This window comes from Mugil cephalus, chromosome 1 (assembly GCF_022458985.1).
Source record: "Mugil cephalus isolate CIBA_MC_2020 chromosome 1, CIBA_Mcephalus_1.1, whole genome shotgun sequence".
Taxonomy (NCBI): Eukaryota; Metazoa; Chordata; class Actinopteri; order Mugiliformes; family Mugilidae; genus Mugil; species Mugil cephalus.
Window position 1 is genome coordinate 16,374,749 of NC_061770.1, and position 27,571 is coordinate 16,402,319.

The 27,571-nt window shown below is 45.3% G+C and overlaps 2 protein-coding genes across 5 annotated transcripts in view; both read left to right on the plus strand.

The window, feature by feature from the left end:
• Window positions 1-2,010: 2,010 nt before the first annotated feature.
• Window positions 2,011-7,649, plus strand: dhh (desert hedgehog signaling molecule). Of its 2 annotated transcripts, XM_047605668.1 has the most exons (4): window positions 2,011-2,625; window positions 3,046-3,451; window positions 6,028-6,289; window positions 6,389-7,649. In XM_047605668.1, exons 2-4 carry the CDS (start codon window positions 3,143-3,145, stop codon window positions 7,171-7,173), a joined length of 1,356 nt encoding a protein of 451 aa, XP_047461624.1. In that variant the 5' UTR covers window positions 2,011-2,625; window positions 3,046-3,142; the 3' UTR covers window positions 7,174-7,649. The 2 variants fall into 2 exon arrangements, with proteins under 2 accessions (XP_047461624.1, XP_047461623.1); XM_047605667.1 differs by having other exon boundaries at window positions 2,011-3,451.
• A 3,205-nt stretch (window positions 7,650-10,854) lies between these two features.
• kmt2d (lysine (K)-specific methyltransferase 2D) overlaps window positions 10,855-27,571 on the plus strand; it is a 29,343-nt gene continuing 12,626 nt past the window's right edge. The window contains exons 1-35 of one of the 3 annotated variants that reach the window (XM_047605100.1): window positions 10,855-11,567; window positions 13,906-13,988; window positions 14,192-14,303; window positions 14,408-14,610; window positions 14,772-14,881; window positions 14,977-15,139; window positions 15,373-15,544; window positions 15,641-15,755; window positions 15,937-16,115; window positions 16,206-16,498; window positions 16,622-16,741; window positions 16,874-17,694; window positions 17,824-17,937; window positions 18,033-18,146; window positions 18,238-18,342; window positions 18,441-18,622; window positions 18,910-19,074; window positions 19,246-19,355; window positions 19,489-19,533; window positions 19,646-19,834; window positions 19,919-20,092; window positions 20,183-20,305; window positions 20,511-20,632; window positions 20,714-20,849; window positions 20,945-21,031; window positions 21,113-21,190; window positions 21,287-21,445; window positions 21,581-21,650; window positions 22,343-22,581; window positions 22,660-22,733; window positions 22,915-22,965; window positions 23,083-24,705; window positions 24,785-24,940; window positions 25,433-25,572; window positions 25,787-27,561. In XM_047605100.1, the coding sequence (XP_047461056.1) occupies window positions 13,940-13,988; window positions 14,192-14,303; window positions 14,408-14,610; window positions 14,772-14,881; window positions 14,977-15,139; window positions 15,373-15,544; window positions 15,641-15,755; window positions 15,937-16,115; window positions 16,206-16,498; window positions 16,622-16,741; window positions 16,874-17,694; window positions 17,824-17,937; window positions 18,033-18,146; window positions 18,238-18,342; window positions 18,441-18,622; window positions 18,910-19,074; window positions 19,246-19,355; window positions 19,489-19,533; window positions 19,646-19,834; window positions 19,919-20,092; window positions 20,183-20,305; window positions 20,511-20,632; window positions 20,714-20,849; window positions 20,945-21,031; window positions 21,113-21,190; window positions 21,287-21,445; window positions 21,581-21,650; window positions 22,343-22,581; window positions 22,660-22,733; window positions 22,915-22,965; window positions 23,083-24,705; window positions 24,785-24,940; window positions 25,433-25,572; window positions 25,787-27,561 (8,368 nt within the window). In that variant the 5' untranslated portion in view covers window positions 10,855-11,567; window positions 13,906-13,939. The remainder of the gene's footprint in view (window positions 11,568-13,905; window positions 13,989-14,191; window positions 14,304-14,407; window positions 14,611-14,771; window positions 14,882-14,976; window positions 15,140-15,372; window positions 15,545-15,640; window positions 15,756-15,936; window positions 16,116-16,205; window positions 16,499-16,621; window positions 16,742-16,873; window positions 17,695-17,823; window positions 17,938-18,032; window positions 18,147-18,237; window positions 18,343-18,440; window positions 18,623-18,909; window positions 19,075-19,245; window positions 19,356-19,488; window positions 19,534-19,645; window positions 19,835-19,918; window positions 20,093-20,182; window positions 20,306-20,510; window positions 20,633-20,713; window positions 20,850-20,944; window positions 21,032-21,112; window positions 21,191-21,286; window positions 21,446-21,580; window positions 21,651-22,342; window positions 22,582-22,659; window positions 22,734-22,914; window positions 22,966-23,082; window positions 24,706-24,784; window positions 24,941-25,432; window positions 25,573-25,786; window positions 27,562-27,571) is intronic. The other 2 variants (XM_047605107.1, XM_047605117.1) reach the window with 2 other exon arrangements.

The following is a 27,571-nucleotide window of genomic DNA, read 5'->3' on the forward strand; positions in this document are numbered from 1 at the left end:
AACGGGACACACTGTCCGTTTGCCGTAGCTGCCCGCCATCCTGTGTGCACACTCACGGCACACTCACTTCACACGCTGGCACAGGCCTTTGTTTCGCGGGGCAACTCTGGGTGAAGGGCGTGGATTTCTTTTTTTTTTTTTTGTCTTAACAGACAAACCTTTAGTGTCACAGTTTATTGCACTTGTGCAGAGAACTTGAGGGGAACAATCTAACGTGTGTAAAGTATGTTTCCAGTAAAGTTCGCGAAACAAGGTATAGCATCATATCTGACCTTTGACCTGCTTGTCTGCTGCCAGGAAGTTCCACCCTTCTCGGTCCATTGTCCACCTCGGTGCAGCATCGCCTCAGCTTTAGCCCTTTTTCATAGGCCACGTCGAGGCAGAGCAAAGAGCGCTTAACCTGGGGGCATAATGTGTTTGGGTGCACGTTTTCGCGTGGCTTTATTTCACACACCTGAATTCAACGCATAACAAGTGACGAAAGGATTATCTAACGACCCTTAACTACAAATACCGAAGGCAGGAATCGTCTAATGTGTGGGGCCACATCAGAAAGCACCACCCTGCCTCTTCCTGCACTGATAACCCGGTGAGAGACAGTGGAATGGGCGTTGCGGCCGTGGGCAGAGGGACAGCACGAGATCTGTGTGCTCGGGAGAGGGGAGGGAGGTGGTTAGGTGTCAGTTCCTTGACTCCCCCCCCCCCAGAACCCTTCTAACGGCCTCCATCTGAGGAAGCGGATCCTGCAGAGTGTCTATTCAGCTCTACGGGACAAGACAAACACTTGAACTGTCAAAGCAGCATTAAAAAAAAAAAAAGAAAAAGATAAACCCAACAACTCTTGATCCTAGAAGAATTGCACTATTTCCTTGCCCGTTATTAGAGTTCCTGGAACTACCCCTCTCACCAAGGAGACATTTGTCCAGCAGCTCAGGTGCAAAAATGGAGGCGCCCGTTTGGAAAGAACAAAGCAGGGTAGGCTAACCCAAGCAGGAAAGATCTCGTTTTCTGTGCTATGGCTTTGCAGGAAACCAAACCATTCACCCAGCCATGTACTCCCATCCTGAAATGGGGGAGTAAAAATGCTGAGAGTCAGGAGGAGGCAGGGTGGGGTGGGGGAGGCAGGAGGATGGGGGGAGGGCAAAATAAAAACTAATAATAATGACTTTATTTCTAACTCCAACCCACAGATGTTTGCTTCCTTCCTTTCCCTTTCATGTCAGATGGAAATCTCCTTCTTTTCCCCCCCTCTCTGTCTTTGTGAAAAGAAACATCGGTGTCGGTAACTGCAGATATGAAAGTGTTTGTTACTTTTTTTTTTGATTGAGTCATTCCCTGCATTTGTTATGAAGGCCGATATCTCTCATCTGCATTGCCAGACTCGGGGGGCCTTCCTCCATGTTTATTGTAAGGACAGGAAGATGCAGCTTCGCCTTGCCACCCCTCCCTACAACATCCTGGGATCATCTAGAAACTTCCCTAACAAGGATGCCTTTCCATGGTCAGCGCGGTGCTGAGTGACCCGCGCTCCATCACTGCGCTGGAGAAAACAGATTCCTCTCTGTGCTCGCCAGACATCAAGGGAGCGTGATGTGGGCTAAGCATTTCTGTGAAGAAGGTGGCCTCGGTGCACCTCCAGTCCTCGTTGCCTTCCAGGAAAGCCAGAATTTAGGACGGTGACACACTCCGACCTTCAACCCCCTCCATTAATTCAAACTTCCGAACATGATTGCAGATGTCACACCCTCGAGATACGATGATTGCCTTCTCTTTTTTCCCCCCCTTGCTCGCTATTTGGCATTATCTGACACATTTTATGATCCCCCTCCCGCCCCCCCTCCAGCTATTGTTCTGAGATAAAAATAATAATATGTTTCCAGAGGAGAGGTCTCGGGTGAAGCGGGGTTCAGGGGGGGTCAGGCTGGCTCCCCAAACACAGGAAGACAGCGCTGTAAGTCATAGTCAGGGTGTCAAGGCTGGACACATGTGCTCCCTCTCAGGTCCTCACCTTCAACTCTCTATTTATAACACTGAGTGGGTCTCTGATGAGCATGTCGGTTCAAGGTAAATCACTTCTCCGCATATGAGAGTTTGACACTATCTTATGTGCTCTGTGAACTGTGCAGATGATGTATAATGTATGGTTTGCCCCCGCCAAAAAAAATCTATTTTATTGTTCTATTTTTTTTTTCTAATCTTTGCCACAAAAAAAAAAAGAAAAAAAAGTTGCCTTTAAGATCAGGTGGAAGAGGTCGGGGGGGTCATTGTGTTAACATAAGCCAAACATCATATGTTCTTTGTGTGCATAAATTGGAGGCGTGTGCTGTCGCGGTGGGAGCGCGCAGAGGAAGGGAGGGCAATCTTGTCCGGACGCTAATAAGACCCAATGGCTGGCGCAAGGTGGCCAGGAGCGCTGAAACGCGTCAGAAGACGGTGGACGAAGGAGAGGAGGAAAAAGACAAAATCCCCACAGAGGCACTTTTGGATGGAAAACAGTCGGCTGAGGGCAAAACTGGAGCGTCCGCATAGCGACTGAAGAGAGTCAGGAAGAGCTCGGGCTTTAGGTGTGCGTCCTGATTGTGTGTCTCGCCAGAGGGGGAAGAGTGGTGCGCGGAGAGAGAAGCGGTAAGTGAGAGAAACGCAGAAAAACACCTGCGTCGAGGCAGGTACCTCTGGAGGACGCACGAAGAGGACTTGACACGCACAAGAGACTTAGATCCGACTGATGCACAGTGACACCTTATGTCAGAAACCTCTAAATTTTTTTTTTTTAACTTTTTTTTTTTTTTTTTTTTTACTTTAACTTTTTTCATTACTGACGCCAAACTTCAGAAGCAACAGCCAATCAAGATCAGTCTCTGGGCTGATTTTAGTCAATGTAGTTATCAAAGCAATGAATCACAGCGTCTGTGTTTGAACATTTAAGCTTTTTATCTTCTAATTAAGACGGAATAAAGTAGCAAAAGGTAACCTACATGACTCAAGTCTTGATGTTTTTTTGATCAACATATGCGCGCTAATAATCCATGATCTGGAATGGACCAGGATTTGACCCTCATTCGCGTGCTGTCACACACCTGGACCTGGGATATCACTGTGGGCGCTGTGAGCCGCTGACCCCCGGGAGCCCAAACCCTCCCCAATGAAGCAGTCCAGGTGGGCCCGCCTGGCACAGTACGGCCTGCTTGCTGTGTGGACCTGCATATGGCTGGTGCAGGGATGCGGGCCGGGCCCCGGGTACGGCATCCGCCCCAGGCCCAGGAAGCTCACGGCGATGCACTACAAGCAGTTTTTCCCCAACTTCTCAGAAAACAACCTCGGGGCCAGCGGGAGAGCGGAGGGCAAGATCACGCGCAACTCTGAGCGCTTCAATGAACTCGTGTGCAACTACAACCCTGACATTGTCTTCAAGGATGAGGAGAACACCAACGCAGACCGCTTCATGACTAAGGTGAGACTGGTCTGATGTGGTTATCTTAGTTTTTAGGGATTTGCTTGAATGAATCACTAACTGACTAACCCCTTGAACTGCTGTGATTCCCACAATTAGCCGCGGAGTGATGAGGGATGCTCCAAGCGGTGTCTATTAATCCTCTTTTGGACAATCTGAGAGCCAGATGAGATGAGCCAAACACACATGGCATTTGCATGAATTGGCAGTTTTGCTCGTGCAGAGCAGCGCCTTCAAGTGAAATCATGTAATCTCATTCACTGTTTGCTGTACTCTACATTACCTGCCCTTGCCAGGCACTCAGCAGACAAACAAATGTTCAACACAGTCTGTGTAAGTTTTAACCAAACATTCCCTCCCTTTTTTTTTTTTTTTTTAAAGATAAGAAGATCAGGATGTAATTCAACACTGCTCCTTAAGAGTTTGAGTTCCCTCTGCAGGAACACTTCCTTTTAATCTTTAACCTAGGCCTTTGTTATTGGAAATAAAACCATTTCTATCACAGGTTCTCTGTGTGCCAACCGGAGCAAATCTCCAGACGTGGCACTTAAACTTGAATTCCTGATTGTTTACAGGGAACACACACACACACACACACACACACACACACACACACACACACACAGGTAGCCAAATTTTATGAGAAGAGATCCGGGCAGCTAGGTGAACAGCACCGGACCAAAAACATTCTGCACGCCACAACAGAACGCATCTTGTTTTGAATGCCGCGGCCTGCCGTGATTGTTTAGGATATGAATCTGTGTTCCTTTCCCTCGCCGAGTGTTTGTATGTGATGGAAATTTGTGGTCGCATATGTGTGCCCTTCTGATGCCCAGTTTGAGTGTGTGTGTGTGTGCGCATGTGTCTCTCTCTCTCTCTTTTTTTTTCTTTTTTTTTGCCCGGACGTGAAAGACGCTCTTTGTGCGTCACTTGGAGACTCGGAGGGGTCGCCTATACAAAATTCCCGCCTGCTGAAGTAATGGCACCGTTGGAAAAGCGACTATTGTAGTTGTGACAATGAAACGCCTCTCTTCAATGGCATTGCGAGAGAAATGCACCCAGTTTGTTTTCTATCCCTCTCACTTTCTCACTCTCGCTGTCACATTCCCATGTCCGTGCCCATACATTCTTCCCCTCTGCCCTCTCTCTTTAGTCCCAATCTCGGCGCCCCGCTACCCCGCTTTCTTCTCACCCAGCCCCGGCTCACACTCCCATCCCGCCCCATCACCCTCTCACAGCCGCGCTGCCTTCGTTTCATTCATCTGCGCGATGAGCTTTATTCAGTTAATTGCAGGGCACGGGACCGGCCACAGTCACAGGTCACAAGCGAAACTCAGGAGATGATAATGAGTGTATCACCTCGGATGCTGCCGTCATCAGTTTCCAGCCGGCTATTTTGTGACAATGCTGACACAGTCTGTAACATTATGGCCTACGGGGGTGTTAAGAGTCACTGTGCACATATTTGATCAAATGTCTCAGGGGTGAAACCGAGAAACTCAAGCCTGGAACAATCTGGAAAGGCAGAGAATGGCCTTGATTATTCTGTCACCCTGTTGAAAAGGCCAAGGAATGTACCAAACTGGCTACAGTAGGTTTGTTCTTGTTCTCTGATTGTTTGAGCAAGGTTGAGATGGCCTTTAGTAGAGTAGAGGAGGAATTGTGCGATGATGCCAGCGGACAAACAATCATAACCTGGGCGCCAGAGACGGTGCCGGAATATTTAGATGATCTTCTGCTGGGTGGCGCTGACATCGGTTTGTGTACTTAGGCGCAGGCTCACGTACTGTACATACCTCTTGTATTCTTTGGCCGTGTCATTGGTGCTGTTAATAAATGATTACAAGTGTCTGACACGAGCACCTGAGTTTGTTGCAGACACTGTACTTGGCAACCACTGCGGGCTACGTAACTGGAAATGGAGTGATTGTTTTAAACAACTCTCATTTAAAAAATGTTCTCTGTCTCTGTCTCTCAGATAAAACATGAAACTCCATTTACCTCTTAAAAACAAACCCCCAAAACGCGTCCCTCTTACAGGAATTAAAATGTTAAAAAGCAAACAGAAATCACTTAAACATATATGTGTAGCTTCACACATTGATCTCACAGATCATTGCCAACAAATAAATAAAAAAATAATAATAAAACAAGAACTAAGGGCTAAATGCCAACATTTTCTAGGTATACCGTGAATTTGCCATTGCTTATTGACCATGTGAACGTTTTGTTCTTCACTTAACATGCTGATAATAAGAAAAAGGGTTTGGTAGTTAACCGTCTGAGCCAGATCCAAAATGAAATCTGCTTTTAAAGCTGATACGAATAGTAGCGCACGTTTTATAAAACTTTTACATAAGATCTTTGGCCAAGAGTTTATTTTTGACAAAGATCCCTTAGATTTCATCCATCCAACCATGTCGGCAACAACGGAAAACCTGAAGCAGGTGTTGTACTGATCTGTACTGATACTGACATGTCAGTGAAAAGCCAGCATTGTCCAACATATCATCCAATTTATGAGTCAGCCCTGCACCAAACTCAACCCCGTCCCCTCTCTCTTATTCTCTCCCTAGCGATGTAAGGACTGTTTGAACAGGTTAGCCATAGCAGTGATGAACCAGTGGCCAGGGGTCCACCTGCGTGTGACAGAGGCCTGGGACGAGGACGGTCACCACCCTCCTGGCTCTCTGCACTACGAGGGCCGAGCCGTCGATATAACCACCGATGACAGGGAGACCGAGAAGTATGGTCTCCTGGCCCAGCTGGCTGTGGAGGCAGGTTTTGACTGGGTCCACTACGAGTCCAAATATCACATCCACTGCTCAGTAAAAGCTGGTAAGTGTAAGGAGGGAAGTTTCATACAAGATCGTGCTGACAAATGACATCACCTCACTGTAAGTACTTCAGTCCTGTTTCTGTTGATTTTTCCTGCAGATCATTCTGTTGCTGTGGAAAAAGGTGGTTGTTTCCCCGGCTGGGCCCGGGTGACTGTTGCTGGAGGGAGGCAGAAGAGTCTGTCATCACTGGCCCCTGGGGACAGAGTCATGGCCCTGTCTGGGACGGGCCAAGTCGTGTATAGCCAAGTCCTCCTGTTTCTGCACCGGGATCAGGACAGCTGGTCCACTTTTCTGTCTCTGGAGACCGAAGGCGGCCAGAGATTGGTCCTCACTCCTCATCACCTGGTCTTTTTGGCCCCTCAGTGCGGACACGACAGCGGCGAGTACCAGGCTCGGTTCGCTAGCGGAGCCAAAACGGGAGACTGCGTCCTCGTCCACACAGCGAGGGGTCAAACGCGTCCATCCCAAATCATCTCCGTTTCAGTAGTGGAGAGCGTTGGAGTCTACGCGCCCCTGACAGAAGCTGGGACTTTGTTTGTCGACGGGGTGCTGGCATCCAGCTATGCACTGGTGGAGGACCACCAACTTGCACACTGGGCTTTCGGACCTGTGCGACTCCTCCACTCATTCAACCAGCTGCTCTGGGGGGAGACACAAGCTTGCAACGAGGCTCCAGTACATTTTAGCACTTTGGCCACGATGGACGAAGCGGGCGCGCACGCAAACACGGGCATTCTGCACAAACATGACAATCTGAGTGAGCCTCTGAGGATAGAAGTGGAAGAGAAGCACTCCTTGCAGAGACGGACATCAGAGGTTCACTGGTATGCCAGACTACTGTACAAGTTTGGATGCGTCTTTTTCAGCTCTTTACGTTCGTAAAACCTTAAAGTCAACCTGCCACTTTGAAACATTAACCTGTTCTTTACTTAAATAAATTAAAACACTGGAAAGGTTTGCTTGCTCTTCTCACTATTGTTTGCCTTATAATCTGTTCTAATAAAAAACATGCTAACACTGTGGTGATACTTATAAGAAATATAAGAAACTGAACATAATGAGACAGTACGTTAGAAGTGGTTCATGTAAAAATGGTAATATTAAAATGACTGTATCATAGTCTATTTGTACATCTGTTATTGCTTTAATTATTTCAGATATATGTGTAAAAATGTATCTATTATTCTAATGGGATATGAATGAATTCCCGGAGCAATAAAATCTTTATTTTTGTACTTTATGAATCATAATATATAAATGTTTCATTTTATCATAATAATTCCACTGCCTGTATTGTATGCCCTCACTTGTTGCCATGTCATAAAGAAAATTAAAATGTAATTGTATGAAAAGCTAAACTCGGTTCCTTCTTCCTCTCCTCGTGAGCACGTTTTGCTTTTTGAGCTGATTTATCTCTTGCCCGCTCAGCGATAATGAGTCGCCTTGTGTGAAAAAATGACATGTGCAGAAGAAAAAAACAAAAAAATGTTTCCAGGTCTCACAGTTGTGTTTTATGAATGTGTTGCAGAGCTCTGTGGAAATCTAGTCCAACAGGCTGACGGGTTAATGAAAAGCCCAGACGCACTTAATATTCCTCAGACTGTGCCACCGCGTTGACTTTTATCACTTCAAGGGCTAAGGTATAGCTGCGAACGTATACTTCACTTATACGCTCTGGGAAATCTTAAATGTGTTTGCTGGTTTTCACAGCATCAGTCACAAATAGTGTTGTACACTGTTTACACCATTTTCTGTTTTGTTAAATCCCGCTAATGCACCAAACTTAATTATAAAGTATATTTTGACGTTCTCTAAAGGCACGCAATGTGTTGCCATTAAACATCTATTTTAAGGATGGTTCAAGTAAAAGCTTTTCAAAGGTCCACAATAAATTTTAAGGCACACAAATAGTGTGAAGTTATACACCCCCTTGTGGAGGAAACGATCCTATACCTGTACATTTTATACTATGTAATTTTCCAACATTCTAGATTTAATTTACCATCTGCGGTAATAGTAATGTATTGGTGGCCATTTTTGTACAATATCCATTTGTCGTTTGGTCAGAGGGTGCATTTTTGTAGCTGTGACTATAAATATTATGTGTTATATTTACACTTTTCTGAACTATTAACTCGAAAGCTACGCAGCTTTAATTAAGAGATTTAAATATATATACTTTCCCAGTGCCTTTTACAGGTACATGACTGTAAAATCTGCACATTTAGGACTCCAAACATGTTCTCGTCCACCAGTTTATGTTCTGTTGTAAACATCTGTGAAGGTATTCCAGGGGATTATCCTTGAGATACAGGAGGCAGATGGGAAAGCACCGGCTTCACTGGTCCGTCCAATAGGAGAAGCCTCCTGTCCTAATACCACCCTCTATTTACATCCATCGGCCAATCGGGCTCCGTCTTCCATCCAGACTCAGCCCCCCCTCCCCAAAATCTAATCCAATTTTACTAAAGCTGAATGGGGAGTTAACTAATCCAGTCAGGGGGACCAGTAACGAGGGCACAAGGCACATTCGGCCGTTCAGTGAAACATTTGAAAACCTAATAAAGACAGAACATTTTTTTGACGATATCTGGTACAACTCTCTGAAGGGTTGAAATGAATCGGTATTGACTGTGAAAATATGTCTCACAGTACAATTAACCTTTCCTAACATGCCACACAACAGTTAATATGTGAAGATGTATTAACTATTTTAGCAGACAATGCTTATGAATCATATACCTCTAGTAGATTTTATTACAAACTGCAGCGGGCTTTTTAATATATATATATATTTTTTTTTTTATCTTGATGAAGGTTTTAAATCAGGTTCTTTGCGTGCATATTAGTGACAACACTGACCATAATTAAATCCATAACATTTCAAATTTCAGGTCACTTTCTGAAGACAACTCTTAGCTTGGTTCAAAACAATATTTGTGACATTTTTCTGTGGTTTACGCCTTGAGCTGCATATTTTAAATGCCTCAACACATGCAGGGTCAACTGTAGATCACGGCCCTGCAGCGGGTGCCTAAAGAAAATCGCACACATATTTTTATTCTACACACATCATTTACACGCGATAAGAGCCTGTGAAATCACTACTACATTAACAGATGCTCCGCTCTGCTTGTGAGTGTTGCGTTATAGCTTAAGTAAGCTACTTAAACAGTCGAGTGTTATGCTCTAAGACGTGACAGGAGATATACAGTAGCTGATGTGGATTAAACCTGTGACCTTCCCACAGTGGGACAGATTGTTATCTACAATTCTTGTCATCGCGGTGACATCAGATTTACGAGGTGCTGCATCAGCCTCACTCGGCTATTCAGAAACATGGGAGGTCAGCGTATTGATTTGAGTAGAACTACGCAAGAACTGGTAGAATGAAAGAGCAAAACTTGTGACACTTCAGGAAACTTCCATGAATGAAGCTTTGAAATGGCACATTTCTGTGAGGACTATCTTCCTTTGTTGCACAACAACCAACTGCTGTTTACAGGTTTTTAATGCACCACGGCATTTCAGTGTGTCACTGAGTAGTGGTCCCGCACAAAACAAACAATTGAGGAGTTCTCAGGACAGCTTTCTTGAACCCATCCCTCCTGGTTCATCCATACCAGAGTGATTTTCTCACAGTGATAAGGCAGCCGACAGATAAAGAAGGCCAACAACCCTGCAGCCCACCCCTTCTGGATGTGTGCTGTCTTCAACTTTTGTTACATTATTATTGCTCTTGAACCAGAGTATAATTATTATTACTATTTTTTTAAAGGGAAAAAGAACCACTCAATAAGAGATGATTGTCTGTCAGGTGATGCCGACCTTACATTTGAATGTATTTTAAGACAATACGTCATGCTTAAAGGGTTGTGAATGTTTTAGTTTATATTATTCATCATCGTGTCGCTTGATGGAAATGTATAGCATTTATTCGTGCATGAGGCTAAACAATGTGACCACAAATCGGCCGAAATAAAACATGAAATAATAGCCAAATAATCAACAGTACGCGCGCTGGGTTGTTTTGGTTCGTATTTTGAACGTGCTGAAACTCTTGCAGATCGGATCACGGCAAATTCAAGTCACCGATCCCTCTCCCAGTCGTCCTCAAAAACAGATACTTATCAACCACGATGAACCGCACAACGCAGATTTCGCCATATTAATTACAAAACGACTATAGCATCAAGAACGTGAACCCAACTGAACCCAATTATTCGCTCATTAAACCCACTCAAACCATCCATCAGCGGGGCACGTCACAGCAGCTCTTGCCCTTACAATCTTACCAATCTAATGAAAAATGGCTTCCCTGGATCTGAAAATCTAATGACCTAATATCTGGTATCCACCATATTACTGTAGTGCGCGCTTGCCAAATTAAAACCCTGCGTTGTGTGCTAAATGCTCAGCAGCGCGCAATGCCATCCAAACAGTGGCCTCAAGCTTTGAAGCATTTACTAGTATTTAGCAATGAACCATCATTTCTGGTCGTTGGTTTTGCATGAATAATTTTTTTTTTTCGACGTAGTTGTTATTAGCTAGCAGCGGCTGCACACCCAACAGCCGTGTGCAGACGCAACGCAGTTCAGCCAAGTGGAGAGATGCTAGTGACCCATACAAGGGTACCCATGCAAAGTTGAGCTGCAAACATAGGTAGATTAAAGTCGGCAGTCGAGTGAAACTTTAACAAATATATATGTATGTATATGTGTTGCTGGCGTATCAGCAAAGTTTGGGGTTGTAATTTTCGGATACGATATTTTGTGCAAACTTGAAACAGCTCTAACGACCTCGCGAGCGAGATTCCAGAACAGAGCAGAAGCAGCTAGCTAGCTAATGCTAGCTGTTAGCCTTAAAAGCTAAATACACAACAACCCCCCCAAAAAAAACAAAAAAAAAAAGCAAAAAAACAAATCCAGCCACATGGTTTCTGGATTCACTGCAAGGAGCCGGGGAAGCTTTTTCGAGACTGGCCGAAGACTTGTCCCCCGGTAGTGTAGGACCACTCGACTCACAGCCCAGGTTGCTGCTGGTTAGCTCGGTAATCATAGCATCATCCCTTTGGTTGAACGGCTAGCTAGCGCCATCGCTCAGCCTGCCTCTGCCTTCCGCCGACCTGCACTTCCCCCACTCTCCCTCCAGCCGGCTAGCCGCAGCGGTAGTTAGTCCGCCCGGTGCATAAAATGAAGCGACCATCAGCATTTCGGGACGCTGTGTGGCTCTTTGGATTTTGCTGATGCATGAGGAGACAATTCTGTTTTTGTGAGGTGAGCTGCCTTTATTTGTAGCCTCTTCGAACTTCTTGCAACAGACATACCTAAAGACACACCAACCCTGACCTTAGACCGGCTCTTAGCTCTGCTGTTAGCTCCATTTAGCTGTTAGCTTCGACCACATGGGGGCGTCTAGTTGCTGGAGAAGTCGCTACCTTACCTGGGTGCTAACTTTAGATTGAAATATGTTCTACGTTGCCCTTAGCCGCGACATGATGCACATAGCGGCCGGTTGACAATCTTAAAAGTACACGTTCCTGTGGCTGAGAATGTGTGTATTTCTCGCAGTTTTGTCTCTTCGGGACACTTTGCAGCTACGTCACCATTGGCAGTTGTTAGCTTTTCCGTATCAGCTTGTCGCCGGTGACATGGGCATGGCTATTTGCTGGACAGAACCAACCCTTTGAAGTCGATGTTTACATTGAGGAATAGTGCTTAGCGATGCAGTTATTCAACTACAACATCTCAATAGCTTTCACGGTGACACTGCAACAGATCGCAGCTGCACTTGACCAACATCACAAATTAAAAACAACCATGTTCACCGTGAAAGTTGATTTGTAACGTTAACAGTTAAAACGTTAACTTAACTAGCCAGGACGTCAAGACGTTAACTCAGCCATCGTGTCATTACTTTTGCTTTGGATAATGCTAACTTGATTTTTTTATTTTATTTTTATTTATTTTTTTAGAGGCAATGCATGTTTGACATCAACCTGAACTGTGTCATGTAACACGAGTTTGGTTTTTGGTGGGAATTGGTTTTGACGTTAGTTTGTTGTCGAGGAGAAGAGAGTGCGTTTTCCCAGTGTTGCTGCTGCCACCGAGTGCGTTCATTGCGGAGATGTAGCGTTGACATTTGAAATGTAGAGAAATTAATTTGGTCCATTAGCTCAATTGAATTCTGTCGTTACCAGCTTTTGGTGCAATTTGTTAATGATGCAGCGTCGAGCTTTTGTGTTGAATTTTATTTTGGGAGTTTCAACCGTGACGCTATCAGCTACTGACTGGGAAACACGTTGAAACAATCTTGAATAATCTCTGACAAAGATGTATATCATTTGGTATTGACTAGTGTTTATCCTCTCTTCTTAATTTGTGATTGATTTTGCTCATTCATGAAGCATTAGAGGGGCGCACCCGTCCTCGGACTGGGATCTGCGTCCAGCCGCCTCACAGTTAGAATAAAAAAAATATATATTACGAAATGTGTGATAACGTTTGATCACAGGAAGGGATTTTTTTTTGTGTGTGTTTAAGGAAGTGTAATGGTACATTTATTTGTTTTGTAACTCCGCGAAAAACCACACGCACTCGTCGGGATCTTCATTGCAAAGCCATCGTCATGTTTGTTGTGCTTTAAAGCGGTTGGATGAGGACAGCATCGCCTCAATAAAGATTTTCCCCGTCGTCTTGTTTTCCAACATCTGGGGACCCACGACCACGTTCGCAAATATTGGCGAGGCTGTAATGTACCATAAAATACATCGTGCTAATCGTAGCCGACCGGGAACCTTTACTATATCCGCCATTAATCGACATAAACGCGAGGAAACATCACGCGACTAACTACAATTATCCGCGTGGATTAAAATGGTGAGCCCCATCTGCATTGTTTGTTTTACAGTATTTTTGTTCACGTCGTGGATCTGATAGCGGAACTATAAAGCGAGCGACGCGGTTCTGCACGAAAGGATCCCCGCTGCAACAGGAAGTTCAACACACGGAAGTTGTGTTTTCTTTGTGTATCCCGATTTGTGGTTGTTTTATTTAGCGAAACACCGTTTTGGTTGTAACATTTCGTGCTTTTTCCAAACAGCAGCTTCGCCGATCTGGATTATGCAGTGCTGGGTGAATAACTTGAATTGTTAAAGTGATTTCCGATTGAACTCATGCGTCGTTCGCGCTATTTTCGCGAGTTTGCGAAAAAGCTCGATTGCATTAGTACCAACGTTTGTCAGATTAACACAAGGAAATGGACACAGTACTCCCGTTTAACACTTTGTATCGCTGGTTGAAGGTTTTGATCTTAAAAGTGCCTTTGTATAGATTGTTGGGGTAGTGTGTTGTACGTTGTGCGAAAGGAAACGCATTTTGGGAATTATGTTTTTAATCATTTAATAACTATATGTTGGGTCATGACTGGAAAAACTTAAATCTCGTGCAATTGCTATTTTTTTCCCCATATTTTTGAGACCTGATGCTAACAACAAGACCCTTTGCTAGTTTAGAAATATCCACATTGTTTGCATATAGTGAATAATTACATCTACATGATTATGCACATAATCATTATTTGCAAATTGTTGCCATTTATGTTTTTAAATTGCAGATCTCTGTCAAGGAGGTCAAAATCTGTACGGGGGATGGACGAGCAGAAATCAAACTGCGAAGAGAATGACTCAGAACCAACAGGTAATGTGCCCTTTGTTTTCTGTACACTGCTCTGCAGGAAGATAAATGACACAGCAACATAACCTTTCTCTGAAGCAGAAATTCAGAATCGTGATTGATGGCCACAGAATGGAACATAATGGCGTTTTTATTTTCCTGGTGAAAGAAAGGTCGGCATTCGTTTCATGCCGTATTTGCTGACTTTTTTTCCGCCTCTGTTCTAGCTGATGACAATGCCACTGAGAAGCAGCTTGCCTGCTCTGATGAGGAGTCCAAGGCCCTTCCTGCTGCTGAGGATGAGTCTGGTGCTAATGCGGCCTCTTCCAGCCCACCAGTGTAAGTTCAACAGATATTGTTCCCATTGCTTTATTTCCATAAGATGTTCATTGTTGGCAGCACCACAATTTTGTTAATCTTTGGTTTTGTTTTGAACTGTACAGAGAGAGTGTTCGTGCCTGTGCGCTTTGTAACTGCGTGGACAGAAGCCTGCACGGACAGCGGGAACTGAGACACTTTGGGCCATCTTCTGAGCGGCCGACCCTCAAGCCATCAGCTACCCCACTGCCACAACCCGGAAATGATGACCTGTCTTCCATTGGATTTTCTGACTCCTCTTGTCTGACAGCACTCCTCGATGACTCAGGTTGAACTCAAAACATTTTAGTATTGTATTTATATATTATTATATTTATTCAGTAATGCATATGTTATAAACAAATCATACATTTTATCTGCTGTAGAGCTCTTGTGTAGAGTTGAGGCTTGGTTTGATATTTTGCTGATGCTGGTCTCCATATTCATCAGGGGGGTGTTGGGTTCACCACTGGTGTGCGGTGTGGTCGGATGGAGTAAAGCAAACAGGGGATGAGGAGCTGGAGAATGTGGATAAGGCCATTATCTCAGGGACACAGCGGGTAAGCACGCTGGCAATTGCCTTTGATTACATGATATCGGGTGATAGACAATAAAATACCCTTGCTTCACCAAATGTACCATTTCCTTGTTGCAGCTTTGCGAATACTGCAAAAGGCTGGGTGCAACCATTCGATGCCATGCTGAGGGCTGCTCACGGTTCTACCACTTCCCCTGCTCAGCAGCCAGTGGGTCCTTCCAGTCCATGAAGCAGCTGGTCCTCCTTTGTCCAGATCACATAGACAAGGCAGAGGAGTTGGGTAAGAGAAGCAGACATGATTGTTGGGTCGTGCTCACAGTATAAGACTTGGGCTTTCATAAAATGAGAGATGTCTTCCTAGCTTGAAAGTTGACAGTCATTGTTACTATGTACAGACTAATTTATCATGCTTTGACAGCATCTTTGACAAACAAAGAAGACCTATAAATATTTCTTTTAGTTCTATTACTAGCTCACATGTGGTTTCTTTTTTTTCTTTTTTTTTTTTATCAGCTGGCGAGGAGTCTTGGTGTGCAGTGTGTGACTCGGCAGGGGAGCTCACTGATTTGCTGTTCTGTACGGGTTGTGGCCTCCACTATCATGCAGCTTGTCTGGAGATTGGTGCCACGCCCATCCAGCGGGCAGGGTGGCAATGCCCAGAGTGTAAAGTGTGCCAGACCTGCAGGTAAGTCCACTCTAGTGTGTCACTATGTTCTAAATGTTTTGCACAATAGTTACATAGTCTTTAAGGCATATTTCCATCTTCTTGGTTCTTTCTTAGACAACCAGGGGAAGACTCCAAAATGTTGGTATGCGATGCTTGTGACAAGGGGTATCACACCTTCTGTCTCCAGCCAGCCATGGATTCTCTTCCCTCTGATCCGTGGAAATGCAGAGTAAGTCATATTTGCACATCGATATACCCGTACCTTGGCAGCATGTTTTTAAACAAGTTCCTCTTGTTTTTTTTGAAACTTTTAAAAGCATTATACGAAAAATTATCCTAGTCACCACAACATAAGTGTTTTTTTTTTTATGTGCTTGTTTTTTCATTTGGTTTATTTTGTATTACATCAGAGGTGTCGTGTGTGTATGGAGTGTGGTGTCCGTGGACTGGTGCTGCCAGGTTCGGCCCAGTGGTTTGATAACTACACCGTTTGTGAGGGATGCCAGCACCACCGCAGCTCAATGTGCTGCGTGTGCAGCAAAGCTGCCAACCCTTCTGTTGCTCTACAGTGCTGCAGCATGTGCCGCAGGTCAGTTAAACACGCAGTCGAGGTTGCTGTGATGTATGGCTATGCCAATTTTTCAAATATTTTTTTTTAATGATGTCCTAATGTTTCTAGATGGGCACACAGTGAGTGTGCTTTACCAGGGGAGCTTCCAGAAGCCAAGGTCATTTGCCTGCTTTGCAGGGAGGTTCAACAGCTGCCTGTTGCTCAACCAAACACGGCCGATTTACAAACCAGAGATGGGTCTGAGGAGACTGAAGGACAGGTGGAGAAGACAATCCAAATGGATGCTCCCATGGTGACAGAAGAGCAGACAGAGTTATCAGAAGAGACAACAGGACCGAAAGGCACATCAGAGATGGACCAGGCTGTAGATACTACAGAAAAAGAGACAACTATGGAATTGGGTATGTCTGAATTGGACACAGCATGGAAGCAATTTTACAAGACATGCTAATCTCTTTAAATTTATTGGATTCATTCAAAAAATGAATGTGATTTCCATATGAGGTAATTGCTTTTGGTTTTAGGGGTGGAGTCTGCAGTTGTTCAGACAGCAGATGTTGGGGAGCAAACAATAAAGGGAGAGCCACAGGTAGCAACAGAAGGATTCAATTCTGAGGCACCAGCTGTTCCACTTGAGTCTAAAGGTAAACTAAGAACTCGCTGTAGACATAAATGAACACAAAGCAGTACCTTCTTTGTTTGATGTGTGCCGTAACTAATGATAGATCTATAAATGATAATACCGATAATCACGCATTCCTTAATCTCAAATTTAGAGTGTGCAACAGTGGAACAGGGAGCCTCTTGTCTACCTGCTGATGAAGAGAGAGCAGAAGAGGCACTCAGCCAGATGACCCAAACCACCCCTTCCCAGGACCCCACAGCAGAGACACAATCTAGCGACAAACCTGAAGTAGAACCGGTGTCACAGCAAGGCCCTGAAAATATGGAGACGGAGGAGGAGGAGGAGGAGGAGGAGAAAGAGGCCACTCCCCCAGTGGCACAAGAACTCTCACAAGAGTTGTTGCAGAAGGGACCTGATGGAATGCCTATTGCAGAACCATTTGGTAATGATTGTCAAAAGTTAGGAGTGTCCACAGTCTCTGAGGACAAATTAGATGATTTGTCCATGGATGATAATAAGCAGGAAGGAAGTCCATGCCAGGATCCCCAGTCTCCTACTCTTTCTTTAACAGCAGACACACAAGAAGCCCTCTCTGCCGTGGACATGGAGAGGAGGTTACTACCTCACTCTGAGGATGACGAGGAGGAGGAAGATGAGGAAGATGATGATGAGCAAATGAAAGAAGACGGACATACCGATATAAAGCAAGAACTGCAAGAGGTTAAGACAGAATTGCTCCTGGATGAAATGTCCAATATGAGCCACGGAGATGAGAGCAGCAGTGGCTTTCTGGGCTCTCCAGGGGAACCTGATAGTCATCTTTCCATGGAGCTTGGCCTTGAATCCGCAGGCCGTTCACACACGGATAACCTGCTGAGCGAGACCGATGATTCCCTTCCCTTCGAACCCCTCAGAGGTGACAGAGAGAAGGCGAAACGTAGAGGTTCCCCAGGCCGCTCACGGGTTAAACAGGTGAAGTCACCATCCACAAGTTGGTCTGTGTTTATGGGGTTATTATGCTGATGCTGCTTTGATCCTTCTTTTTTTTAAAGATCAAAATGTTGATTTCTTTCTTCTTTTTTTTTTTCTTTTAACTTGCAGGGGCGAAGCAGTGGTTTCCCTGGAAAGCGCAGACCCCGAGGCGGTGGTGGAGGGAGAGGACGTGGTGGGAGGTCACGCCTCAAAGCCATGGCCTCCTGCATTGATGCATTCTTGGTAAGCTGTTTTTTTTCATGCACCGCCATCTTTTTCCGTCCTTTGAATATTGCTAAGTTATTCAATAACTTTAGTATAACTGTCATTCCTCACAGCTAAGCATGACCACAGACACTGGAATAAGTAAGGAGGAGGAGGAGGAGGAAGACGACACCATGCAGAACACAGTGGTTCTTTTCTCAAACACTGATAAATTTGTCCTGCTTCAGGTACAGTTCTTTAAATTACAGCTGCAGCTGTTCCATTTAAATACAACACAAGCCCGCTCAAAGTTTTCCTCCCATTTTCTCTCTGTTTCAGGATATGTGTGTTGTGTGTGGTAGTTTTGGAAAGGGTGTGGAGGGACAGTTGCTGGCTTGTGCTCAGTGTGCGCAGTGTTACCATCCTTACTGTGTGAACAGCAAGGTAACGACAACAACAATCGTTGGATTCTTCTTCTTCTTTTTATTTTTTTCGTGGCTGTTTTTTGAGTCCAGATAAATTGAACCCGATATCTTCTCCAGATCACCAAGACGATGCTCCGCAAGGGCTGGCGTTGTTTGGAGTGTATTGTGTGCGAGGTGTGCGGAAAGGCCTCAGACCCTTCCCGCTTGCTGCTGTGCGATGACTGTGATGTCAGCTATCACACGTATTGCTTGGACCCACCCTTGCACACTGTACCAAAGGGTGGTTGGAAGTGCAAATGGTAAAGAAAACCGTAAAAAAAAAACAGAAACTATAAGTGCACAATGCTTTGTTCAGCCTTGTAGATTTGAATTGGGTCAAATGGAAATGAATACATTAACATTTGCATATTATGTAAAACACAAGTCGCCCTGCATTAGCTATTCAGAGGCCGGTCCTTCCCCCTCTTGCTTCTGTAGCAACAGAAAAGTAGTCACACCACTCACATTTGCATTGATAGTTTCTTTTTTTAATTGTTATTATTATTATTATTATTTGCTAAAAATTTACTTCACTACTTCCGTCTAGGTGTGTGTGCTGTGTACAGTGTGGTTCCAACTCTCCGGGTTTCCATTGTGAGTGGCAGAACAACTACACACACTGTGGCCCTTGTGCGAGCCTTGTCGCTTGTCCTGTATGCAGAGAGAACTTCATGGAGGAGGAGCTGCTACTGCAGTGTCAGTACTGCGATCGGTAGGTCCTGGTTGTTAGAACTACACATGCATAAACTAGACACAGAAACTGAGGAATTCATGAGAGCAGGGGATGGATTATTTATGCATTTTTCATGTCATAAATTATTCCATAACATCTTAGATTTTTTGAAAACTAAGCATGGCTGTGTATTTATGCCTGCCTGTGCAGATGGGTCCATGCTGTCTGTGAGAGTCTGTACACAGAAGATGAGGTGGAACAAGCTTCAGATGAGGGCTTTGCATGCACCTCCTGCACTCCATATGTTCCAAAACCCGTGGGTAAGTCTCGGAACGACACCATTTTAAAAACCAGAAGTTATGTTTTTAAAGTATGCGCAGAGATTTCTTTCATGCAGTAATGACACAATGTACTTTCGCTTTCTCTCTCCCTGCAATTTGACTTTCTGCACAGTAGTAGAGTCAGCTATTATGGCTTCAATAAAGATCAAAGAGCCAGGTTGGTGGAATATTAATTCGTGTTTATTGTTGTGAGCATATTCTACATGACTATATTCAGTTTGTTTTTTTTTAATTGTAATTCGCTCACATTTTCACATTTCACCTTTCAGAGCCCCAGTTCTACCGGTTGGAAGGTGTTTGGCTGACAGAGTCTGGTATGTCGCTGCTGCGCAGCATCTCCATGTCTCCGCTGCACAAGAGACGGCAGCGTCGTTCCCGTCTCGGCACTCTATGCTGTGAAGGAGGTCCTGATGGAATGGATCTGAGGGAGGTTGAAGGAGAAGGGGAGGAGGGCAAAGGTTGGCACACATTTCCCCTCATTTATTGGTGAATAGTCTTTTAAAGTGTTTTTGACACTTTTTTAAAATGTTATTCTGTATAAGCAGGCTGTGGGGATCCCATGGAATGTGAATCCAAGATGGAGCAACCAGGGAGTCCTGACAGAGAAGGCGGCGCTGATGGAGGCATTGACGGCATGGCTGACTGTGACGGTCTCAAAGGTGGAGCAGAGGAGACAGAAGACAGTAAAAAAAGAAAGCGAAAACCTTACAGGCCCGGTAAATTACCCAAAATGTAATATAACAACTTATGAATGCCCTGGCGTTCACACAATACTTAACAAATGTCCTATTTATAAATTGTACCAGGAATTGGAGGCTTCATGGTGCGACAAAGGAAGTGTCACACACGGATGAAGAAAGAATTCTTTGCCCAACTGGCTGGCGAGACAACGTTAGATGGACAGCCAATAGAGCGGACCATTGAAGAAGGTTAGACACAACAGTAGTTAAATTATCTTCTTTTATGTTTAATATTGGTGCTGAAACTACATTCCCTCATCAAAGTAATCCCTTGCGTATAATCGCATGCAACTTTTTTTTGGTTGGAAGTTCTCATGATTCTTGCATTAAATATTAACAACGTTGATACAAAATTTTAATATTCGGACATTGTGTGTTATGGTTATATGTGTAGGACCCCACCCTGATACCGATAACATAATGGATCCCAAACCAGTGGAGGGTGAGGAACAGGCCAAGAAACGCCGGGGTCGGAAAAAGAGCAAACTGGAGGACATGTTTCCAGCTTATCTTCAGGTTTGTGGTTTTCTCTACTAAACCATTTTGAAACTTGCACTGCCCAGTCATATAACGTTTAAACGTTTTAATTCACTGCAGGAGGCTTTCTTTGGAAAGACACTAATAGACTTGAGTAAGAAAGCTGTGATGATAACTCCTGGGCAGAAGCAGGGCGCATCCCTTGTCCGACCTTCAATACCAGCACCATCAGGAGTTAAAAGTACCACCCAAGAGAGTAAGAACTCTAACCCTAACATGGCAAAATTCTGTGATGGTGAAAGTGGGAAAAAGTCTGTATGAAGTGTCTGACATCTGCGCTTCTCTCATTAGCTGAGGCCAAGGAATGGGTGGTGGAAGGTAATTTTCCACTCAAGCAAGAGAGAGGTGAGACACCCCACGCTCAGGGAGACGATGCAGGTAAGTGTCGATGTGGACACAGAGCCAGTCTGTTGTTGCCCCGAGGAAATCCCAGGTTGATTAAAATTTCTACATTTTTAGGGATTTCTACGCCAACCTCGTCGCTGAAGGACCAGGTTTCAACTGATCCACACGATTCTGATGCAGAAAAAAGTGAAGGTATTTTCATTAGTGGGTGGTGGTATTGACAGCAGACAAAACATTACTATCTGAATTTGTAATCCAACCTTTCGTGCTGTTCTCCCTTTGTGATAGGTCTTCCGCAAGGGGTAGAGAGTCAGGACTCTGAGCAGTTCTTCAGGAAGGTTCTGGGAGTGTCGGAGAGCTCCTCATTGGGGGGTATGAAGCCCATCATGGAGGGCAGTAAGGGAGAACTCAATCGTAGTGCTCTGCCACAAAGAGCTCTCCCCTCAGGTGTGTACAACGGATGGCTGGAGATGGTCATGTCATTATAGTTTCGCAAAACTATCGAATGTATGCTTCCGGACAAAGGAAGGTGCAAGTTAAGTTTGGCTTAGATTCAAACTTCTCTCTTCTCGTCTCTTGCAGGGTCGCTGCCCCCAGCTGGAATGATGGATGCCTTTCCTGGCCTGTCTCAGTCACCATTCTTTGAGATGCGGTAAGAATAATACCAAAATGTCCTTATGCTTTGCAACAATTTGTTATGATGTTCTGCTACAACCTGTGTAAGAACAGATGTTTTAAATGCATAATAAGTATGGTTTTACTTGATAAAACAACGTATTGTCTCATAAACATTCTGTCTGAGAAAATTACTTGACTTTGTTCTGGACGCTTCTGGACTGTAACCTTTGGGCACTACATGTGTAGATCGTAAAAGTGGCGGTGTGGTTATGTCTCTGTCTTCATTGTGAATGTAAAATAATTGTGTCTGTTTGACCATGGCTGGTGCTAAACCACACGTACCCACAGAACAGAGACATGTACCATTTGGCTCTCCTCATACAAAATCTGGCACCTTTTAGCAGCCCTGTGTGGAGGTGTGGATGTGTTTATTTGTGCTCTGGAACGAAACTGCCGGAAAAGAATCAGAAAATAGTGTTTTATATTTCAAGTCTACAATTTTGTTCTTTTTCTGTTCTTTGTTTCTTTTTAAGTGCTCCTTCTGCTTCCTCGTCCACCCCTGCTCTCTTGCTCATTGAGCTGGGGAGGAGAGGCCAAGTTTGAATATTGAGGGCGCCTGACAAATGCTGGTAGTTGTTCCAGCAATTCCAATAGGCTGTTCTTGATGTGTACTCATGTATGCCCTTTATTTTTTACAAAAATTAAGTGCCCTCATATGTTGTACAGGGACCGAGGGGGCCTGTTCAGTCCGGATGGGGGGGAAGAGAGCCCCTGGGCCACTCCCTCTACCCCAGCAACTCCTTCCTCACCTCCAACACCTACAGAAGTAGAGGGTGATGGGCTGTCCTACAACCAGCGCAGTCTCCAGCGGTGGGAAAAAGATGAGGAGCTGGGAGAACTCTCAACCATTTCCCCTGTTCTTTATGCCAATACCAACTTCCCCACGCTCAAACAGGACTACCCAGGTTAGCTAGGAGGAAGGTTAATGTGTGAGCATTGTATCACTGTTTTAGAGTAAATGCTAATTATTTCTCTTATTACAGACTGGGCTAGTCGCTGTAAGCAGATCATGAAGATCTGGAGGAAAGTGTCAGCTGCTGACAAGGTTCCATATTTGGTATGTTTTCAGTTTTGAGTGATTCATATAATAACACAACTAAAACTCAGTAAGTGACACAAGGCTATGTGTTAGGTCATATTCTCACTTGTATGGAGAATTACCAAATATAGAATTACAGGAAACTGTTTTGTACATCACAGAAGTTCAAATTTATCTTCTTTTTTTTTTTCTTTTGTAGCAAAAAGCCAAAGATAACCGAGCAGCTCAGAGGATCAACAAGGCACAGAAGGTGAGTTAAACATGGGCTTCAGTTTGTAATCTATTGTTTTTAGTAAGCTGGTACCTGTTAGTGTTCTGGTCCGAATTATTAATGCTTCACCTGTACTTGCCTCTTTCCTTCTCACAGCAGGCAGAAAGTCAGGTGTGCAGGCCTGTCAAGACAGAGCCAGGACGTGCAAAGGGAGAACGTCCCAGTTTACACCTCCAAATCCCTCCACCTTCAGGCTCCACATCAATCTCTTCCCAACCCAGTTCTGCAGAAAGCCCATTTCCATTCCCTCCTGATTCAGGATCATCTTCTGTGTTTTTCTCTGATGGACCTGTTAAGACCCCATTGTCTGCTGATATCCGAACAGATCCTTTGGCCAAGCTTCCTCCTCAGTCACCTCATTGTCACTCACACCCAGCCACACCCTTTTCTCATGCTGGGGCCAGTCCTTTACAGGCCTCTTCCTCAGGTTATTCTGCTTCCGGCCCACAGGGTCCTCCTCAGGGAAGGCCAGCCAGTCTTGGCCCATTTGACATGCAACCAGGAACTCCTGGAACTCCCAGACGGGCTCAACAGGTTGACCCCTACTTTAGATCACAGCTGCAACAACAACAAGGTCATCTACCACAATCACAGCAAGGCTCTCAGGAGTCCCTAGGACCTCCAGAAAGTCCTCATTCGAGAGGGCTTGGGGAGTCACCCATCTTCTCTCCATCCCACAATACTCACTATGGAGACCCTTTCAGAACCCAGCAGGGGATGGGAAGATCAGAATACGGTTCATCCCCATCACACTCTGCTGTGGCTTCCTCACCTGTGAGCACAGGGCAGTACAGGGCTGATATGAGTGCCCCATCTCCACGCTCTGCAGTCGGAAGACCTGAGATGTCCACCGGGTCCCCTGCTGGGATGATGGACTGTGGGGATGGTTTATTCAAGGCACCTATGACGCCACGAATGCACCAAGGGGAGGGAGGAGCACTTCATCCTGGAGCTTCCCCTAGTCATCATTCTGAAGGCTACAGGCAGTCTCCCTCCCACACTTTCTCGGATCCCCACACTCACCCATCACTAACTCCCAGACCACAGTCTGGCGACGGTTGTTCTCTTGGACCCCAGAGGCACTGTGTAACTCAACAAGAACAATGTCCTAGAGTGCCCTCTAGCCCACAGTCCCAGGGCAGCTCTCAGTCCCCCCATACTCCTGGTGGCCTGTCCAATGATGCTTACTCTGTCCAGTCTCCTGCGACTCCTCGTTTCCAGTCTCCAGACCCTTGTTCACAACCACCTTCAAGGCCACAATCCAGAGACCCTTTTGCTACTATTCACAAACCACCTCGCACTCCTCTTGCTCCTGATGGAACGACAAGTTACAAAACCTCACCTCATCCTAACCACCCATCTCCCGGCCATCCCACCAACAGTTCGATAGGGGATCCTCTCTCTGGTAAACCATCAGCACCCCCTACTTTCAGCCGCAACTCCAGCACAGGAGGCTTACAAATAAACCAACAGCAGCCTCAGATGGTACAATGTCAGCTTCAGCAACCACAGCCACAGACTCAGTTGACATTGGGCGGAGACAACCTCAGCTCCCGGGTGCCACCTCCTTCTGGTTCTCAAGATTTACCAGCCGTTCACCCTCCTGATATACCTCATCAACCACCTTTGCCAGGCACTCAGGAAATGTCTGACATTTCAGCAGTGCAAGACCCTTCATTAGTAGGGCTTAGCCCATCTGAGCTGGAGAAGCACAGACAGGTATTCAAATATTAGTCACTGAATAGTAATCCTACGCACCTCCAAAGTGTTTTGCTGATCAGTCCATTTTGTTTTTCAGCGTCAGAGACTGAGGGAATTCTTAATTAGACAACAAATGCAGAGAAAGGAGGCTGCTGCAGCCGCTGTGGGTGGCGCATCCCCTGGTTGGTCTGGAGGAGAGATGGGAACGTTTCAACAAGATAAGGCCCACAGAGCACCACCACCTTATCCACAGGTACAGAATGAGCAGTATAACATCAGAAATACAAATTTGACATCCTGCCAACATTGTGACAATTCCAATCTGGATCTTTGAATAATGTATATGTTTTGCTACACAACTTATGAAAAAGAAATTGAAACTAAAACTAAAGTGATGTGTTAGGATTAATAACAGCTTTTAGCGGTGTTAGTAAACACTGACAGTTTTTCCGAATTGGTGTGACTGTATATATTAAGGTTGAACAGCTGTTCCAAGCAACTGGGACAGTGAACTTGTCACTCCCTGGTGTTCGATAAGATGTGGGGACTGTTTCATATACAACCAATATGACATCTCTGGGAAGACACGAATAAAGTCCCTAATAATTAGAAACAGCCACTGTATTTGAATCATTTTAATGATTGACTAATTAATTGCTAACATGGCCAACTACTGGTCAAAGTACTTGTTTAGAATTTGCATCCTTGTAAATTGACTTGTTATTGGTGTTATTTCTCGCTTTAGGATCGAGTTGCTGCTACTACTTCTGGAGCTCAGGCTTCTATGGCAGGGAAGATGCCAATGGCTGCGGGAGGCATGGATGATAAGCTCATTCGCCCACCACCTACAGGAACCCCTGCTGTTGTGGATCCTAGCACACTAAGGCAAGGAGTTAATTGAAGTACATTTTCTCATAATGTTTCTTAGAATGTAATGAGTCCACATTTGTCAGCAACAGTCCCATGGCTGTTAAAAAAAAATTGGCACCCAAAAGTAGCCCACACCTATATGTGTTTAAAACTAATATACAACATTAGTATTCTAACACTTGAAGTGTGTGAAGTTATATATTGTTTTTTTTTTGTCTCTGTTATTTAGGCTACCAGGGCCGACCAGACCTCAAGGCATGTTTCCCCGTCCACCATTCCCTCCTCAATGGCAGGGTCAGGCTCCAGGTCCAAGGAGGTTCCCCCAGCCTGGCATGGAGTCTATGGGCATAAGGCACAGTCTTAACCCTGCTATCAACATCCAGGGTATGGAAGGAATGGGTAACCCTCACAACATGATGCCAGGACATGGGGGGGAGACCATGCAGCCTCTGGCTCAAGGACCCCCTCAACAGTTCATTGAATTAAGACACAACTCACAAAGGTTACCCCTACGGCCACAGTTCATGCCCCGTGGACTCCAGCCCAGACCACGTCTCTTTGTCACACAGCAAGATATGGCAGCACCTTATGTTCAGCAACATCCCATAGCTCAGGCCGGTGGTATTCCAACAGACAGAGGCAGTGACTCACAATTAGGGTTACCGCAGGGTGGACTGTCCGTTTTATTGCCTCAGCAGTCCACAGGTTCAGTAATACAGGAGTCCCAGTTGCAACATCAACCAGCTTCCTCCACACCAAACACTCCTAGCGCTCAGCAGCATCGCCTTTCACAACCAACCCTTGTCTCGGAGCCCCAGCCTGCAACATTAGACAGCAGTGAGGAACTGCCAGAGCCTGACCTTGAGGGACTGGGGGATGCTCCAGGAGATGGAGGTGTAGAGGACGAGGATGATTTAGCTCTTGACTTGGACCCTGATAAGGGTGACGATGACTTGGGCAACCTGGACAACCTCGAAACCAATGATCCACATCTAGATGACTTGCTTAACAGTGATGAGTTTGACCTGCTGGCCTACACTGACCCTGAACTGGACCAAGGAGACCCTAAAGATGTCTTCTCAGACCAGCTTCGGCTTGTGGAAGCAGAAAGTGAAGCACCTTCATCTTCTTCTGGATCAGCAAATATTAAAGTGGAAGCAAAAGCCAAGGTGGAGACGGGACAGAAGTCTCTCAAGACGGTCCCTGTTACAGCTCAGGGCTCTGCTACCAAACTGCCAGAAAATGCTGATATCTCTAAAGTCCAAGTAGAAGACAAAAGTCTGCAGCCAGGACAGACAGTGGTGAAAGATGAAATGGGAGAGGCAGTGTCAGTGCTTCTTGGCGGGACTACACCAACAGCCAAAACTGCACAAGCAGAAAATCAGTCAGCATCACTCAGTTCTGTTCGATTAGGGGGACTTCCCTACCCCTTGCCAGGCCAGGCTGATGCGTTGCCTTTTCCTCCAGCTGCTTCACATGGAGACATTGATGATCCGCTAGGGCTACCTGATGTAGGGGGGCAACACTCCCCTGCTGTGGATTTGGCAAAGGTAGAGAGCTCCTTAGATGGCGAACTGCCACTTTTAATACAAGATCTGCTGGAACATGAGAAGAAAGAACTACAGAAACAGCAACAACTCAGTTCGCTTCACCAGGTCAATTTTCCTGGCCTCCCGAGTCAACATCCAAACCCACAGGCACCAGGGCAAATAATGCTGCCACACCATCATCGTCCACCACCCCAAGGAATGATGACTCAGTCAGGAATGGTTCCTCGTGCTCCACACATGTTGCAGCAACAACAACAACAACAACAACAACAACAACAACAACAAAGGCTTATGGGACCTGGAATGGTACCTCAACCTCACATGGCCATGACCCAACAGCAAGCCATGATGAGGACCGGGCAGCCAGGAATCCATACTGGTGTCAGTCATCCAACACAGCAGCAACCAGTGGTAAAACAAGCACCTCTTGCCAACAGTTTCTTCCCAGATAAAGGTGAGCACCG